The following is an 18373-nucleotide window of genomic DNA, read 5'->3' as shown; positions in this document are numbered from 1 at the left end:
CATATTCATTAAGTGATGCACAAAGGATACGGTTTGTCAGGTTATTGTTTTGACACTGGAAACTTATACAAGTGGCATCCATTTGGATGTGATGAACGTACTGCATTTCTGGTCCCTTTTAATAAGTTTCAGATTTGTATAAAACAATTTTATTGATAATTAATTTCTACCATCTATCATACTTCCTTTGGAAAGTGATCCAGCAAACCATGATTCCGAACATCTGAGATTGAATAGAGAAAGGGCAGAGTTGTGTGTGACTCACTGCCATAGTCCTTCTAACAAAGGGAGAGATGGGACAGGATGTGTCAGGACTCATAAAATTAGTCATTTCTGCATTAGGGCAGAGGGTTTTCTTTAGTGAACCTGTGACTGAGGACTCATGAGCACGATGACTCATAAGTGGATGGCAAGGTAAAAACCTACAACAACATTCGTCACCAAGGGGGGAAGTTATCAACTGTTAAGATGTGTTATTTTACCATTAAGTTGTGCTATTATAGTACAGATCCTATCTTATGCAATGAGACCAAATTACTAATAACTGGGGTTAATTAGATTGTAAGGTCTTTCGAGCAGGGACTGTCTCTTCATGTTCAAGTGTACAGCGCTGCGTACATCTAGTAGCGCTATAGAAATGATGAGTAGTAGTAGTCTTTGGGATTCCGGAATCTTGCTACTCTTTGGAATTCCAGAATCTTGCTACTCTTTGTCCTTATCCCTCATTTGTCCTGTTTGTCTGTCCTGATTAGATTGTAAGCTCTGTCGAGCAGGGACTGTCTCTTCATGTTCAAGTGTACAGCCCTGCGTATGTCTAGTAGCGCTTTAGAAATGATAAGTAGTAGTAGTTAACAGTAAAATAACCCATCTTAACAGTAGCTCACATTGGAGCCCTTTTACTAAGCTGTGTCAAAAGTAGACCTACACCCTAATTCTGTAATAGCGTTCAAATTACGAGTGCAAATTTGTGTGTGTGCCCAAATTATGTGTGCAATTTAATTGCTTAACAAGCCCAATCAGGGTGATGGGTGCTAACGATCAATTAATGGCATGAAGAACAAGGCAAACATGTTAAGGGGAGGCCGACACAAATGGACCGGAAGGCCTGGAGGGGGGGAGGGAGGGACCAGAACGAGGGGGGTTAGGCTAGAAAAGAATAGGAGAGGAACAACGGATGAACAGAGAGGAGGAAGAGTTAAAGGAAAGCAAGGTGGAAGACAGGGTAAGGAGGTCACAGAGCAGAGGAAGTAGGGGAATTTGAGAGCAAGGAAGCTGGGGAAGAGCAGCTGTGCCCCATCCACCCACCCACCCACCCTGCTGCAACCGTTCTCGCAGCTGGGGGCGCTACAGTTTGACAGTCCGTGCCGGGTACACAGCACCTTGACTGTTGATGGTTGTAAGTTAAGTGTTTAAATCTATGTTTGGTAAAGTTCAAATGTGATGAAAGAAACATATTCCGCATGTTAATGGATACCTGAAAGAAAGAGCTTTGGGACAATTTGTCTTCCAGCTTGAATGGTCGGGAGGCCTGGAACATCGGATGCTGGAAAAGCAGTGTAGGCACATCCTTCAAAGGGATACACTGAAAGACAGTGGGTGCTCATAGAGACAGTGCAGAGAGTAGACACAGGATGCTTGGGACAGCCCACCTGTGAGGCAATAGGAGATGGCAGGTAATGAAGGTTGTGTACCCAGCCAGGAGTTTCATCTTAGATATATTGCAAGCTATGGAAATATTATATGTACTGGGTAACAAATGTAATGTTATAAGTTCCTGGCTGCGGCCTAAATAAATTGCACTTTTGATCAAGAATTGATTCCTGTGTAATGGTATTATCAGGGATGGCAGAGGTGTGTGCTGAGTGCCCGATTTGTTGGCAATAATCGGAATTTAAGCCTGCATCTTATAGTCTCTATTCTATAAAGATGTGCTTGTAAATTTTTCTACGCAGATCCAAAAATTTTGCATGGCCATCGGAGGGACATGAGCAGGTTGGGGCATTTCTAGGATCTGTGCGTAGTGTTACAGAATTTGGGGGATCTGCGCCTAATTTAATTTAGGGGAGGGGGTTTTACACCAGGATTTAGTTGTGTAAATCCTTTTTGGTGCAGATCCCATAGTGCCCAACTGGGAGCGCCCATTTATAGAATAGTGAGTAGCGCATATTTTTTTGGCACCCAAATTTGGGCGCAATTTACTGAGTTCAGTCTTTAGTGCACCTTTGCGCAGATTTTTCCCGTGTAACAAAGCTATTTTTACCACAACATAAAATGGCCATCAATACAACAAACAGCGCAGCTACATTGCCACACACCAACCGATTAGTGTGTAATTAGCGCAGGAGCTCTTACCACCTAGAAAATAGGTGTCGGTAAGTGCTCACACGCTAATGGCCGTGCACTAGTGGGGAAATTGGCACATAGCTATTAATAGAGGAATTGGAAAATGCAGCATTTTACAGCCGTGTTAAAAGTGGCCTTAGCGGGCGGGAAAGCCCCATGCTAGTGATAGCAAAGGCCACTTTCTAGCACAGCTTAGTAAAAGGGCCTCAATCTCTCATACCCCCCCCCTGTTTACAAGCCATGATAGCAGCTGCCACATGGCAACAGACCTGACAAGTCTCCCGCATTCAGCAGGTCATCTCCCGCCAAAGCGGGAAAGTCTCCAGCTGAACACGCGGCGGCGCTAGCTCTCTCTTCCATTTACGGCCACTGCTGCTTCACCTGTTTGGCAGCAGCGGCTGCAACAAAAATAAAAAGAGCTTCAGCTAACAAACAAAAAAAACGTAAAAAGCAAGCGTGGCACTGCAGGCACCCTTCAGGCATTGGCTGTCGGCTCTGCAGCTGCTCCTCTCTCCTCTCACATCACTGCCCCTGGAGCAGGAAGTTGAGATTGACTTCCTGCTATGCTGCACTCCTCCGGGGACAGAGAGAGGAGTGGCTGCAGAGCCGACAGCCAATGCCTGAAGGCTGCCTGCAGTGCCACGCTTGCTTTTTAAATTTTTGTTTGTTTGTTAGCTCTTTTTTTGTTGTTGTTGCAAGCAGCAGTGGCCAAGAAACGAAGATCTGGTGGAAGGAGGAGCAGGAGGTAAAATACAGAGAGTGGGGAGAGAAGGAGGGGAGATGGAGAAGGGCTGGAGAAAGAGAGAAGCTGCTAGTGATAAGGATGGGGAGAAAGGGGGGATCCTGGCTGAGATCAGAAAGAGGGAAGATGCTGGAAGGAAGGGTATGGAGAGTAACAGAAGAGACATTGAAGGATGGGGAGAAAGAGGGGGGAAATGATGAATGTAAAAGGGTAGAGAGAGAGAGAGAGACACTGGATGGAAAGAAGGGGATAGAGAAAGAGAGAGAGACACACACACACACACACTGGATGGAAGGAGAGGGTGTAGATGGAAGGATTGGGACAGAAAGAGGGAAGACGGATGGAAGGATGGGGAGAGAAAGAGGGAAAACAGATGGAAGGATGGGGAGAGAAAGATGCTGGATGGAAGGATAGGGAGAGAAAGAGGGGAGATGGATGAAAGGATGCAGTGAGAAAGGAGAGAGACTGGAAGGATGTTGAGAGAGAAGGGACACTGAACAGACAAGGGTGGAGAGATAGAAAGACACTGGATAGAAGGAGGGGGGGAGAGAGACATTAGATGGAAGGATCAGGAGAGAGGGTAGATGGGTGGAAGGATTGGGAGAGAAAGAGGGACGACGCTGGATGGAAGGGTAGGGAGAAAGGAGACGCTGGAGGAAGGGTGCAGAAAGAAAGAGGGGAGACACTGGAAGGATGGGGAGAGAAATAGGAGAGCTGCTGGATGGTAAAGGGGAGTAGTGAAAGATTAGAGAATAAGAGGAAGGGGCACGGGGAGAACAAGGGTGAGGAAAAGATGAAAAGCCATAGGTAGATGAAGTAAAAAGAAGGAAATTAAAGAATGGATAGTAAGAATGAATTCAATCTGGACAGAGAGAGAGAGGCAGAAAAATATTGAAGAAAACAAAGAAAAAGGAAAGAAAAATGACAAATGGCCAGGAAACCCTGGCAAAAGAGTTAAAAGAAGACGAAGGAAAGCAGAATCAAGAGACTTGGAGCAACACAATTAGAAAAAGTAAATGGCCATACAGCAAGGTAAAGAAAATAATTTTATTTTTAATTTAGGGTAAAGTAATATGGTAGCTGTGTTAATAAAGTTTCAGAGACCAATACTTTCTTCCTCAGGTCAGGAGAGGATACCATAACAGCATTATACTGACCTGAGGCAGGAGGGTTTGGCCTCTGAAAGCTAATTGAAAAGGGTGTTAGGCTATTAAATACATTATTTTCTGAAATGGCCGTGGGTTTGAGGTGTGTCATGGGGCGGAGCCATGTAGAGTGGGCGGGGCTAATGCAAAATGGGGCAGGGCTGTGGGCGTGTACTAAAATCTCCCTCTTAAAAATTGGGACCCCTTGGCAGCTCTGTGGCAATGCCGACACAGCCCATTTAAAGTGAATGAACTGTGTCAGCACCGCGTGGATAGATACTAGTTACTAAATAATTGAATGTTCATTTAAATTCTATAAACAAATAGATTATTTATAAATGCCTCAAAATGAAAATTAAGGGGTTCTTTTACCGAGCTAAAAGGGCCCTGAGGTAGCAGCGGGGGATGGTTTTCCCATGTGCCAGGGCCCTGTTTACTGCAGCGGATAAAAAGTCTCTTATTACGTGGTCATGCAGCGGGGAACACTTAGCGCCACCCACTGATTACTGATAACTGCCGGGTTAGCGCCATGGTAAAAATGACAAAAATATTTTTCGTTGCTCTGGAAATGGTGCCGCTCGAGGCGGAACTACCTCCTGAGGCCACATTGGCAGTAGCTCCGGGTTGCTGCACAGCAACCCTTTAGTAAAATGGCCCCTAAACGACCTATTAATAAAGAACTGTGTGATAAAAACGTGTAAAAGTGAACACAGACCCATCAGGAGAGAACATTTATGTAGAATTCAATTTTTGCAAAAAAAACATATAACATACTAACCTTAACCCAAGTAAATTCATACAAAATTTATTCGAGCTGCTTCATTCACAGTACTTAACTTGTGTTAACAGCTGAGGTTTGCACTATGTAGTACATTGGCTTCAATGCATTTCTAGGCCTTCTGTTCCTTTATCTGTACTTCTTGTCTTATATTTTACATATAAAAATGGAAAGCATACAAAACACATACTTGGTTATTGTTTTCTATATAATCTCAAGTACATGCTTTTCATTTTAATGCACCAGTCCTCTCAGTTACAGTATATAAACCTTCCATTGTTGATTCAAGTCTGCCTTGTACCCAAGGAACATTTGCAGTGGTTTATGGCTGTTAAATTATACACTTGGGAACAATTCAAAGACAATTTTCAGATGCAAATAGTAATATCCAAGCCTTGGGGGTGTTAAGCGATGTGTTTTGTGCTTCCAGATATATCAGAGATGCTGGTTGGTGTTCAAGAAAGCTTCAAGCAAAGGGCCGAAACGACTGGAGAAGTTTACAGATGAGCGAGCGGCATACTTTAGATGCTACCACAAGGTAAGGTAAAAAAAAATGTACACCGTCGTGATTTAGAGATGAAAAGAGATTGCAAGCCTGACCAAAATTTTTGTGGCTGAAATATTAATCACAGAAAAAGCTAAACAGCCCTTTTACTAAAGTGAGCAGTTTAATGCACATTAACAGCCAACACAAAAATGCAGTAACAGCTTTTGCAGTATTTTTTCTATTACCATGTACAAAACTGTGAATTAGTAGTATTTTTTGCTAAGAGACATAACTAGGCAGGGCATAGGCGGAGAATGGATGTGGAGAGATTGCAGCGCTGAGGGTCCCTTTTACTCAGCTGTGGTAAAAAGGTCCCTGCTCTAGCGGCAGGGTCCATTTTTGCCACGCGCTGAAGCCCTTTTTACCGCGGCGGGTAAAATGGCCAAAAAAAGAAATGGTCCAAGAAAACAGCGAGGCAAACGATCCGCAAACTCCAAGATGGAAGCCAACGAAGCAGATCAGTAGTAAATTCAAACAAGGTTTATTAATAAAATAACATCTAGAATATACTGCCCGACACAGGCCGTGTTTCACCCAGCAGGGCTGCGTCAGAATTGGGTACCGGGGTTTTCCAGCCACTATTAAGAGGCGAGGATGCATGGCAGTTTCTACATGCTACTGCATGGTTTATGCTGGTTTTTTTGACATCTAACTTTAAATATTACCGGAACACACATTTCTCAGGATTTGTTTATAATAAGTATCAATAAATAGCCCCTGATGCAGCCCTGCTGGGCGAAACACGGCCTGTGTCGGGCAGTATATTCTAGATGTTATTTTATTAATAAACCTTGTTTGAATTTACTACTGATCTGCTTCGTTGGTTTCCAACCAAAAAAAGAAATGGCCATGTGATAAGATGTCTTACCCTCCATGCTCTTCCCCTACCTCTTCTTCATCGCTCCATTTCCTTACCTATCCCTATCCTCTCTCTCATACATCTTTTATCCCATTTACCCTTGTTCATTTGTCCTACCACATACCTCCTTTGTTGATTCAGATACTACAGATTGTATTCTCTTGTTACTATGTAAGCCTCATTGAGCCTGCGATGAGCGTGAAAGTGCGGGATACAAACAGTGGCGTAGGAAGGGGGGGCAGTGGGGCGATCCACCCCGGGTGCACACCGCTGGGGGGGTGTCCACTCCGTTGGTTCCTTTGTCCCTCTGCCCCGGAACAGGTTACTTCCTTTTCCAGGGCAGAGAGAGCAAGGAACCAACGGAGCCGACGCAGCTCCCAGTGACGTGGACTCGGGGGCGGATCGGCCCTCCCGCCCGCCTCTCGCTTTTAAATTAATTAAAAATGGGCTCTGGGGGGGAGGGTGTGCTCCGGAGGGGGGGGGGGCGCCATGCTGCACCCGGGGGGGGGGGGGGTGTGCAGCGGCGAGCCGCCCCGGGTGTCAGCCGCCCTCGCTACGGCACTGGATACAAATGTAATAAATAAATAAATGTCACTTACCGCATGGCCATACGGGGAGGAAGCACTTACCACCACCCATTGAGGTGGCGGTAAGGGTTCCCACGCTAACCCAGCGGTAACCGGGTAGCGTGTGGCACTGCCCCATTATCGCCGGGTTAGCGCCTGCATTTTGGAATATTTCCACTAGCGTCAGAAATGCCATACGCTGGGGCAGTACTACCGCCAGCACCTGCATTGGGCCAGCAGGAGCTCCACACTGGCAAACGGTAAGCCCGTGGTGGGCATACCGCCACTTAGTAAAAGGGCCCCTTACCGCACTGCACCTCTCTAAATAGGAGGCGAAGAATGAGTCCTTGCTAAGTGCTACCTGCAGGAAATGCCCCCGATAGTTTCCACATTAGTTAATTTCCATGGTAACTGCAAAGTCTAGCACACTTTAGTAAAAGGGCCTCTAAGTTAATGAAAGACGATGGCAGATGTAAGAAGCTCCAAACAGGGAGTATTCGTGGGGGAAAAAGGATATTAATTGGGAATAGCTGATCAAAGGATCATTCTGGAGATTAAGGGGCAGCCTTGTCATGGTCGGTTGTAAGAAAGTAGAACAGCTGAGAGTAGTTCTGGTCATTGTGTGTGAGTCGCTGCTTCCTGCCAGCGACCTCTGGAAGCGAAGAGAAACATTTGAAAAGTACATTGGGGTGGGGGTGAGTTGAGAGACCAGGAGAGATGCTGGATCGCTAGCGAGGGAGGGGAGGGAGAGATGCCAGGAATCTTCAGCTGGTGGGGCTTGGGGATCCCTGCCAACCACAAAAAGGACGAGCTGTTGTTGGGTAGGCCTGAGCCCAAGTGGATGGTCCCTTTGCCTTCCCAGGCCCACCTGTGGCTACACCAGTAAGGTTTTCTTTCAACAAAGTCCCAGGAAACTGTCCTCATATACTGTAGACTTTTTTTTTTTAAATGATTACATATTTGAGGCCTTTGGGATTTTTTTCTTGCGCTGGAAAACGACATATATACAAGGTTAACCAGGAAAATATTTGTCTCGGTTCCGCCATAATTCAAACTAGCGTGAATTTTTTCAGAGCTCCATTGTTCAGATTTGTGGCTTTTAAAAATGCAGAGAATGGAATGGGTTAAATTCAGGGTCTCCATGGAAAGGTTCTCTCACAGGGACTTTGTACACAGTCTTATTGTACAACTGACCAAACGTGTGGCACCATTGAAGTAAATTGGTGGAATGATTAGGTGTCTGCCCAAGGCATAAAAAGCAGGAGTATGAAATACCTTCCTAATAATCAAATATTACAGTGCCTAAGGCTGAGGAATACACTACACTTTTCAAAATGACTACACTTTAATCTTACAAACATGAAATTCATTCTGAATGATACTTTGGCTTCCAGTGTTATTTAATGCTCAAAGCACCACACTTTCAATGCATGTTTGAAGAGAAACCCTTATTCCTTGATCTACAGAAGTCCTCTGTGCTGTGACTTATCTTCCTAATTTTAACATGCATGAGTGCAAAAGATTCCACGATGGCAATGAGATCAAGAGTTTGATAACATTTCTCATATCTCAAGCCTTATTTTCTTACTACATATAGGAATAAATTTATACCCCTTTTACAGAGCTGAAATTAGAAACATAGAAACATGACGGCAGATAAAGTCCATATGACCCATCCAGTCTGCCCATCCTCTGTAACCCCTAATTCTTCCTGATCCTAAGCGATCCCACATGCTTATCCCATGCCTTTTTAAATTCTGGAACAGTCCTCGACTCCACCACCTCCACCGGGAGGTCATTCCACGCCTCACCACCTTTCTGTGAAATAATACTTCCTTAGGTTACTCCTAAGCCTATTCCCTCTTAACTTTGTCGTATGCCCCCTCATTCCAGAGCTCTCCTTCATTTGGAAAAGGCTCTCTTCCTGTACATAAATGCCCTTGAGATATTTAAATGTTATCTATCATGTCTCCTCTTTCCCTCCTCTCTTCCAGCGTATACATGTTGAGCAATGCTTTTTTTGTAGAAAAAAGGTGCCGGTACTCATTATGGGCCGGGGTCACCACATATGGCTCCACCCCTATGATAGCCACAACCACATTAACCACCCCCCTATACCAGCCATGGCGCATATAAACAGACATCATTGAAAATATTATAGTACTATAGGAGAAAAAAATAACGTGATTTTTTTTTCATGATAAATAATCTCTGTAAGCTCTTACAGCTCCAGTATACCCAGTGCAAAATAAGACAGGCCAAGTAAATTCTCAAATTGGACATATTACAAACACTAAAATGAAAATAAAATGATTTTTTTCTACCTTTGTTGTCTGGTGACTGTTTTTCTTTCCATATTGGTCCCAGTCTGTGATTCTGCTTTCCTTTGTTTTCGCTTAACTCTTCTGTGCCATTTGTCATTTTTGTCTCCTTTTTCTTTGCTTTCTTCAATATTTTTCAGGCTCTCTCTCTGTCCAGATTTAATTCATTCTTACTATCCATTCTTTAATTTCCTTCATCTACCTGTGGCTTTTCATCTTTTCCTCACCCTTGTTCTCCCCATGCCCCTTCCTCTTATTCTCCAGTCTTTCTCTATTCCCCTTTTCCATCCAGCAGCTCTGCTTTCTCTCCCCATCCTTCTAGTGTCTCCCCTATTTCTTTCTGCATTCTTCCATCCAGCGTCTTCCCTCTTTCTCTCCCTATCCTTCCATTTTCCCTCTCTCTCACCCCCTCCTTCCATCTGTTTTTCCCCTTCTCTCTCCCCATCCTTCCATCTGTTTTCCCTCTCTTTCCCCATCCTCCATCTGTTTTTCCCTCTCTCCCAATCCTTCCATCTGTGTTTTTCTCTCTCTCTCCCCATCCTTCCATCTGTTTTCCCTCTCTCTCCCCAATCCTTCCCTCTGTTTCCCTCTTTCTCTCTCTCTCCCCAATCCTTCCCTCTGTTGTTTTCCTCTTTCTCTCTCTCCCCAATCCTTCCCTCTGTTGTTTTCCCTCTCTCTCTCTCCCCCTCCCAATCCTTCCCTCTGTTGTTTTCCCTCTTTTCTCTCTCCCCAATCCTTCCCTCTGTTGTTTTCCCTCTCTCTCTCTCTCCCTCCCCAATCCTTCCCTCTGTTGTTTTCCCTCCTTTTTCTCTCTCCCCAATCCTTCCCTCTGTTGGTTTCCCTCTTCCCCTCTCTCCCCAATCCTTCCCTCTGTTGGTTTCCCTCTTTCCCTCTCTCCCCAATCCTTCCCTCTGTTGGTTTCCCTCTTTCCCTCTCTCCCCAATCCTTCCCTCTGTGTTTTCCCTCTTTCTCTCTCTCCCCAATCCTTCCCTCTGTTGTTTTCCCTCTCTCTCTCTCTCCCCCCCAATCCTTCCCTCTGTTGTTTTGCCTCTTTTTCTCTCTCCCCAATCCTTCCCTCTGTTGGTTTCCCTCTTTCCCTCTCTCCCCAATCCTTTCCTCTGTTGGTTTCCCTCTTTCTCTCTCTCCCCAATCCTTCCCTCTGTTGGTTTCCCTCTTTCTCTCTCTCCCCAATCCTTCCCTCTGTTGGTTTCCCTCTTTCTCTCTCCCCCCAATCCTTCCCTCTGTGGTTTCCTCTTTCTCTCTCTCCCCCAATCCTTCCCTCTGTTGGTTTCCCTCTTTCTCTGTCTCCCCCAATCCTTCCCTCTGTTGGTTTCCCTCTTTCTCTCTCTCCCCAATCCTTCCTCTGTTGGTTTCCCTCTTTCTCTCTCTCCCCCAATCCTTCCCTCTGTTGGTTTCCCCTCTTTCCCTCTCTGCCCAATCCTTCCCTCTGTTGTTTTCCCTCTTTCTCTCTCTCCCCAATCTTTCCCTCTGTTGGTTTCCCTCTTTCCCTCTCTCCCAATCCTTCCCTCTGTTGGTTTCCCTCTTTCCCTCTCTCCCCAATCCTTCCCTCTGTTGGTTTCCCTCTTTCTCTCTCTCCCCAATCCTTCCCTCTGTTGGTTTCCCTCTTTCCCCCATCCTTCCCTCTGTTGGTTTCCCTCTTTCTCTCTCTCCCCAATCCTTCCCTCTGTTGGTTTCCCTCTTTCTCTCTCTCCCCCAATCTTTCCCTCTGTTGGTTCCCTCTTTCCCTCTCTCCCCAATCCTTCCCTCTGTTGGTTTCCCTCTTTCCCTCTCTCCCCAATCCTTCCCTCTGTTGGTTTCCCTCTTTCTCTCTCTCCCTCCCAATCCTTCCCTCTGTTGGTTTCCCTCTTTCCCTCTCTGCCCAATCCTTCCCTCTGTTGTTTTCCCTCTTTCTCTCTCTCCCCAATCTTTCCCTCTGTTGGTTTCCCTCTTTCCCTCTCTCCCCAATCCTTCCCTCTGTTGGTTTCCCTCTTTCCCTCTCTCCCCAATCCTTCCCTCTGTTGGTTTCCCTCTTTCTCTCTCTCCCCCAATCCTTCCCTCTGTTGGTTTCCCTCTTCTCTCTCTGCCCAATCCTTCCCTCTGTTGTTTTCCCTCTTTCTCTCCCCAATCCTTCCCTCTGTGGTTTCCCTCTTCCCTCTCTCCCCAATCCTTCCCTCTGTTGGTTTCCCTCTTCTCTCTCTCCCCAATCCTTCCCTCTGTTGGTTTCCCTCTTTCCCCAATCCTTCCCTCTGTTGGTTTCCCTCTTTCTCTCTCTGCCCAATCCTTCCCTCTGTTGTTTTCCCTCTTTCCCTCTCTCCCCAATCCTTCCCTCTGTTGGTTTCCCTCTTTCTCTCTCTCCCCAATCCTTCCCTCTGTTGGTTTCCCTCTCTCCCCAATCCTTCCCTCTGTTGGTTTCCATCTTTCTCAGTCTCCCCAATCCTTCCCTCTGTTGGTTTCCCTCTTTCTCTCTCTGCCCAATCCTTCCCTCTGTTGTTTTCCCTCTTTCCCTCTCTCCCCAATCCTTCCCTCTGTTGGTTTCCCTCTTTCTCTCTCTCCCCAATCCTTCCCTCTGTTGGTTTCCCTCTCTCCCCAATCCTTCCCTCTGTTGGTTTCCATCTTTCTCACTCTCCCCAATCCTTCCCTCTGTTGGTTTCCCTCTTCTCTCTCTCCCCAATCCTTCCCTCTGTTGGTTTCCCTCTTTCTCTCTCTCCCCAATCCTTCCCTCTGTTGGTTTCCCTCTTTCCCTCTCTCCCCAATCCTTCCCTCTGTTGGTTTCCCTCTTTCCCTCTCTCCCCAATCCTTCCCTCTGTTGGTTTCCCTCTTTCTCTGTCTCCCCCAATCCTTCCCTCTGTTGGTTTCCCTCTTTCTCTCTCTCCCCAATCCTTCCCTCTGTTGGTTTTCCCTCTTTCTCTCTCTCCCCCAATCCTTCCCTCTGTTGGTTTCCCTCTTTCCCTCTCTGCCCAATCCTTCCCTCTGTTGTTTTCCCTCTTTCTCTCTCTCCCCAATCTTTCCCTCTGTTGGTTTCCCTCTTTCCCTCTCTCCCCAATCCTTCCCTCTGTTGGTTTCCCTCTTTCCCTCTCTCCCCAATCCTTCCCTCTGTTGGTTTCCCTCTTTCTCTCTCTCCCCCAATCCTTCCCTCTGTTGGTTTCCCTCTTTCTCTCTCTGCCCAATCCTTCCCTCTGTTGTTTTCCCTCTTTCTCTCCCCAATCCTTCCCTCTGTTGGTTTCCCTCTTTCCCTCTCTCCCCAATCCTTCCCTCTGTTGGTTTCCCTCTTTCTCTCTCTCCCCAATCCTTCCCTCTGTTGGTTTCCCTCTTTCCCCAATCCTTCCCTCTGTTTGGTTTCCCTCTTTCTCTCTCTCCCCAATCCTTCCCTCTGTTGTTTTCCCTCTTTCTCTCTCTCCCCAATCCTTCCCTCTTTTGTTTCCCTCTTTCTCTCTCTCCCCAATCTTTCCCTCTGTTGGTTTCCCTCTTTCCCTCTCTCCCCCAATCCTTCCCTCTGTTGGTTTCCCTCTTTCCCTCTTCCCCCAATCCTTCCCTCTTTGGTTTCCCTCTTTCTCTCTCTCCCCCAATCCTTCCCTCTGTTGGTTTCCATCTTTCTCACTCTCCCCAATCCTTCCCTCTGTTGGTTTCCCTCTTTCTCTCTCTCCCCAATCCTTCCCTCTGTTGGTTTCCCTCTTTCTCTCTCTCCCAATCCTTCCTCTGTTGGTTTCCCTCTTTCCCTCTCTCCCCAATCCTTCCCTCTATTGGTTTCCCTCTTTCCTCTCTCCCCAATCCTTCCCTCTGTTGGTTTCCCTCTTTCTCTCTCTCCCCAATCCTTCCCTCTGTTGGTTTCCCTCTTTCTCTCTCTGCCCAATCCTTCCCTCTGTTGGTTTCCATCTTTCTCACTCTCCCCAATCCTTCCCTCTGTTGGTTTCCCTCTTTCTCTCCCCAATCGTTCCCCCCCCCCCCCCCCCGCGACACTCCGGGCGAGTCCTGCACTTAATTTTTTTTTTTTAAGACTCAGAACGTGCGAACGATGCAGCCGGCAACGATTGAAAGAGGCTGTCTGGGCTGGCGTCTGCATCGGAGCTTCCCTCACCCTCTGCGAGTCCCGCGAAACAGGAAGTTGTAACAACGAAGGCGGGACTCGCAGAGGGTCAGGGAAGCTCCGACGCAGACGCCAGCCCAGACAGCCTCTTTCAATCGCTGCCGGCTGCATCGTTCGCACGTTCTGAGTCTTAAAAAAAAAAATTAAGTGCAGGACTCGCCCGGAGTGTCGCGGGGGGGGGGGGGGGGGGGGGGGGGGGCACAAAAAAAGCACTGATGTTGAGGTTCATAAGCCTGTCCCTATAATTTTGCATTCAAGACCACTTACTAATTTCGTAGCCGCCCTCTGGACCGACTCCATCCTATTTATATCTTTCCGTAGGTGCAGTCTCCAGAACTGCACGCAGTACTCCAAATGGGGCCTCACTAGAGACTTATACAACGGCACTATCACTTCCTTTTTCCTGCTGGTCAAGCCTCCCTTTATGCACCCAAGCATCCTTCTGGCTTTGGTCGTCACTTTTTCTACCTGTTTGGAAGCTTTAAGGTCATTAGACACAATCACCCCCCAAATCCCGCTCTTCCTTTGTACACTGAAGCACTTCACCCCCTATACTGTACCGTTCCCTCGGATTTTTGCGACCCAAGTGCATGACCCTGCATTTTTTGGGGATTAAACCTTAGTTGCCTACAGAGGGCCTGTGCAAAAAGATCTGATACACAAGATAAGGAGCTTTTGATGACAACAAAAATACAGGGGTCTGTTTACTGATGTGCAGTAACGTTTTGCATGCAAAACTGAAAGTGTGGAAAGTGCAAAGTAGAGAGTTGCACAGGGACTGACGTTTCACCCATCTCAGACTCTGCCCATCCCCAATAGATTCTAATCTGTACCCACCAAGATCCATTCCATCCCCACCCATCCCCATAATTAATCTCCATTCCTTCCGTACCCATAGAAGTTGACACTATTAATTACTTGCTTGCAGCCATAAGAACACGAGAACATAAGCGTTGCCATACTGGGACAAGCCGAAGGTCCATCAAGCCCAGTATCCTGTTTCCAACAGTTGCCAATCCAGGTCACAAGTACCTGGCAAGATCCCAGAACAGTAAAACAGATTTTATGCTGCTTATCCTAGAAATAAGCAGTGGATTTTCCCAACAACCCTTTTCCGTCTCTTCCTCCATCAGGTCTCACAATCTCACCACTTCAGAAGAGGTCATTGAGTGATAGAGACAATGAGCAAGCCTCTTCAATCTCACACCCAGCATCTCCCAGAATTCTGGTGCCATTTTGGCCCCCCGTCTGTACACTTAAGGTGAAGGGAGTTCAATCTCTTACTCAATGGTGACACCTGCTGGTTGGAACTAGGGCACTTGCTTCCTGGGTTCTGGATTGAATCACATTCTGTGGCTGGGCTAGAAAAGGTTAGACAAATATTGAAAATACGCTAGGCAACTGTGAATGAAAGGTGATGCGGAGGGTTAATATTCTGCCTGTTACCTTGACTTTTACAATTGTGACATGGTGTAGAATAGCTTATGTTACAGATGAAAGCGCTACAAGTCCTATTTTTTTCCTCTTGGTGGCAATGACAAAAGAATCAATCAGAGAGGCCTGTTTTAGAAGTATAAAGAAACTCAACTGCATGGCAAAAAATTCAGATGATACAGTAGCTATCTCTGCGAGGCATAAAAATGAATAATGTGGCAGGAGAGAGGTCACCGGGCACTCATTTGAGTGGACGTGATATATAGTGTGTTTTCAGTATTTAAGTTTAAGACTCAGCAGAACTCAAAAATGTATTAAGGCAATTTCATGTTCATGGTACACCTCAGTCATTTAACCCCACATATGCTATCAAAATACAGCGTGTGAAGGAAGGTCAATGTGTTTTTTCTGTCTTCATTGTAATTATAAGAAAACAGGTTTCTGGGCTAAGGACTGCAGAGCCAAGCTGATTTTATTTTGTCTTGATGTTATAGCTTTGTCTAACTGATGTTGCCATTGTTTGGAGTTATGATAATATCTGCAGTGGCGTACCAAGGGCGGGGCGGGTGGGGCGGTCCGCCCCTGGTGCACGCTGCTGGAGGGTGCAGGAGCAGCCGTGCGCCTGTCGGCTCCGCTGGTTCCCTGCTCCGGAACAAGTTACTTCCTGTTCTAGGGCAGAGGTAGCAGGGAGCCAGTGGAGCCGACAGGCGCGCGGCTGCTCTCTGCACCCTCCAGCAGGCAAGAATGCACCGGGGGGGGGCGGGGTTTGATGCGCCAGGGAGGGGGGGTGTCGTGCTGCACCCTGGGGGGACAGACGCCGCTGCACCTGGGGGGGGGGGGGGGTGCGCAGCTGCGATCCACCCTGGGTGGCAGCCGACCTAGGATCGCCACTGAATATCTGGCTACCGGCACTGTATATCTGTCTTTGGTGGGTTCCGGAAGAAATCCAGGGTACCACTGATATTCAGTGCCAATACCCAGATAACTAACCGGTGAGTAGAACATTGAGGTTATCAATGTGGGCTACCATTAGACATGTTTATTTTACTGTTACCCCTATAATTAGTAACTAGGTCTCATTGTATAAAATGGGACCTGTGGTAAAATAGCATAAGGTAGTGATTAAAATAACCAGTCTTAATGGTAGCCCATGGTGATAACTTCACCCTTAAGAGTTTTAGACTCTGGTAACCAGAACTGATATTGTGATGTCATAATGCCTCATTCCAACAATGCCTAAGAGCCAACCTCATTTGTGATGTCACAATGGCTTCATTATCCTATGCTTGACTCACTTTTATTACATATAGATTTCAATTTCTAGAGTCATTCTTTTTTCTTTATTTAAGGAGGATTTTATCAATGTGGGCTAATGTTAAGATGAGTTATTTTACTGTTTACGCCAGTTATTAGTAACTAGGCCTCATTGCATAAAATGGAACCTGTACTAAAATAGCACAAGTTAGTGGTAAAATAACATGTCTTAAGGGTAGCTCAGGTTGATAATTTCCCCCTTAGTGTAGAGTTTCAGTCATTGGTAACCAGAGCCAACCTCATCAGTGATGTCACAATGACTTGATTGCCCTATACCTGGCTCATTTTTAATATATATAGCAGTGATTTTGATTTCTAGAGACATTTCTTTGTTCTTTAATTAAAGGGGGAAGTTATCAATATGGGCTACCATTAAGACGTGTTATTTTACTATTAACCCCAGTAGTTAACCCCTTATTAGTAATTAGGTCTCATTGCATAAAATGGGACCTGTGCTAAAATAGCACATTTTATGGTAGTCCACTTTGATAAACTACACCCCTGAATATTCTGGTATAACTTGGCCTCTGGTACTTATCTGGGTACTGGATATATACAGATTGTTACCTGAATAACTAACCAGATAAAAACAGGACAGCCTTTGTTTTGTCTTAATTTTATCCAGGCACTTACCTAATTAGGGCCACATTCAGTAAATGATGTCCAAAGTTAGGCGCCAGAAAGATCCGTGCAAAAATACTATTCTATAAAGTGCTTGCGACGTCAAGCAACCTTTACATAAAAGTGCTTAGAGCCAGGGGCGTAGCAAGACTTCACCGGGAGGGGGGTCCAGAGCCCGAGGTGAGGGGGCACATTTTAGGCCCCCGACCCTCCCCGCCATTGCTGCCCCCCCCCCCGCTGCCGCCGCCACCACCACCAACTTTGACCCCCCCGCCGATGACCCTCTCGACCCCCCCCTCCCGCCGCCAACCCACAGTCGCTACCTTTGCTGGCAGGGGACCCCAACCCCCACCAGTCGAGGCCCTCTTCTTCCGGTGCAAGGCTTCGTTCTGTTTCTGAGTCTGACGTCTTGCACGTACAATGTACAGGACGTCAGACTCAGAAACAGAACAAAGCCTTGCGCCGGAAGAAGAGGGCCTCGACTGGTGGGGGTTGGGGTCCCCCGCCAGCAAAGGTAGGCGACGGCGGGTTGGCGGCGGGAGGGGGGGTCGAGAGGGTCATCAGCAGGGGGGTCCATGGCCAAATCTACGGGGGCCCAGGCCCCTGTGGCACCACGTAGCTACGCCACTGCTTAGAGCAGATTCCTGCATCCTTCCTTGGGCACAAGAACTTGTGCCTGTTGAAACCTGGTGTAAATCCTGGTGTCCAGCTGATGGCAGTTAGGTGTGGAAATCCAAGTATTCTATAGCATCACATGTATTTCTGGGAATACCCCTGACCCGCCTATGCTTTTTCAATGGCCATGCCCCCTTTTGATTTGTACGCTATGGAATTTAGGCACCCATGTTAAAGACGAGGGCATAGAGAAGATGCGCACATAACCTATAATTATTGCCAATTAAGTGCCAACCTACTCCAATAATTGATTGTTAGCACCTAATTGACTAATTAGTTTTTGCTTGTATCTGGCATCTGTGTCCAAATTTGGTGGCCTTTACAGAATTGAGGGGTTAGCGCCTGATTATCACTGCTAACCAGGTGAGTGGAATGTCTAGGCTCTTTTCCTCGACTACCACCCCGACACTACCAGGATACTGCCGAGGAGTCTGTCCGGATTTTCTGTGGCACTGTTCAGAAAATGCCACTGAAAATCCAGATGTGGACCCGATCAGTGAGATTTATCTGGGTAGAAGCCACTCTTAACCGGATAAGTCCAGCTGCATATTGTCCTCTATTTATATCTAAGACCAGCACTGTCGCAAAAATCCAAAACAATTCCAGACCCTCCCCCAGTCCCTCTTGTTCCTCTTACCTTAATGAGTGATTTTCGTAGGTAGGAACAATTCCCATTTGCTTCTGCCACTCTGGGGCTTACATTACAAACAGCATGGCTGACCAAGGTTGGTACAATTATTAATTTTTTTCATACAAGAAAATGGCACTGTACAGGGTCTGAAACAGGCTGGTGCTTTTTGTATAGCAGAAATTAATAATGGTGCTGGCCTTTGTAACTGAAGCACCAGTGGGACAGAAGAGAAGATTCCATATTAAGGTAGGAGGGAGGGGGCTGGAAAAGACTGGGGTGGGGAACAGACAAGGGTCCAGGGTACTATTTTTTT

The 18373-nt window shown here is 46.6% G+C and overlaps 1 protein-coding gene across 2 annotated transcripts in view; it reads left to right on the top strand.

The window, feature by feature from the left end:
• DOK5 (docking protein 5) overlaps positions 1–18373 on the top strand; it is a 160250-nt gene that overhangs the window by 95646 nt on the left and 46231 nt on the right. For both annotated transcript variants that reach the window (XM_030212132.1, XM_030212133.1), the window contains exon 2: positions 5439–5546. In XM_030212132.1, the coding sequence (XP_030067992.1) occupies positions 5439–5546 (108 nt within the window). The remainder of the gene's footprint in view (positions 1–5438; positions 5547–18373) is intronic.

The sequence above is a fragment of the Microcaecilia unicolor genome, chromosome 8, assembly GCF_901765095.1.
Source record: "Microcaecilia unicolor chromosome 8, aMicUni1.1, whole genome shotgun sequence".
Classification (NCBI taxonomy): Eukaryota; Metazoa; Chordata; class Amphibia; order Gymnophiona; family Siphonopidae; genus Microcaecilia; species Microcaecilia unicolor.
This window is presented reverse-complemented; position numbering and strand designations above follow the sequence as displayed.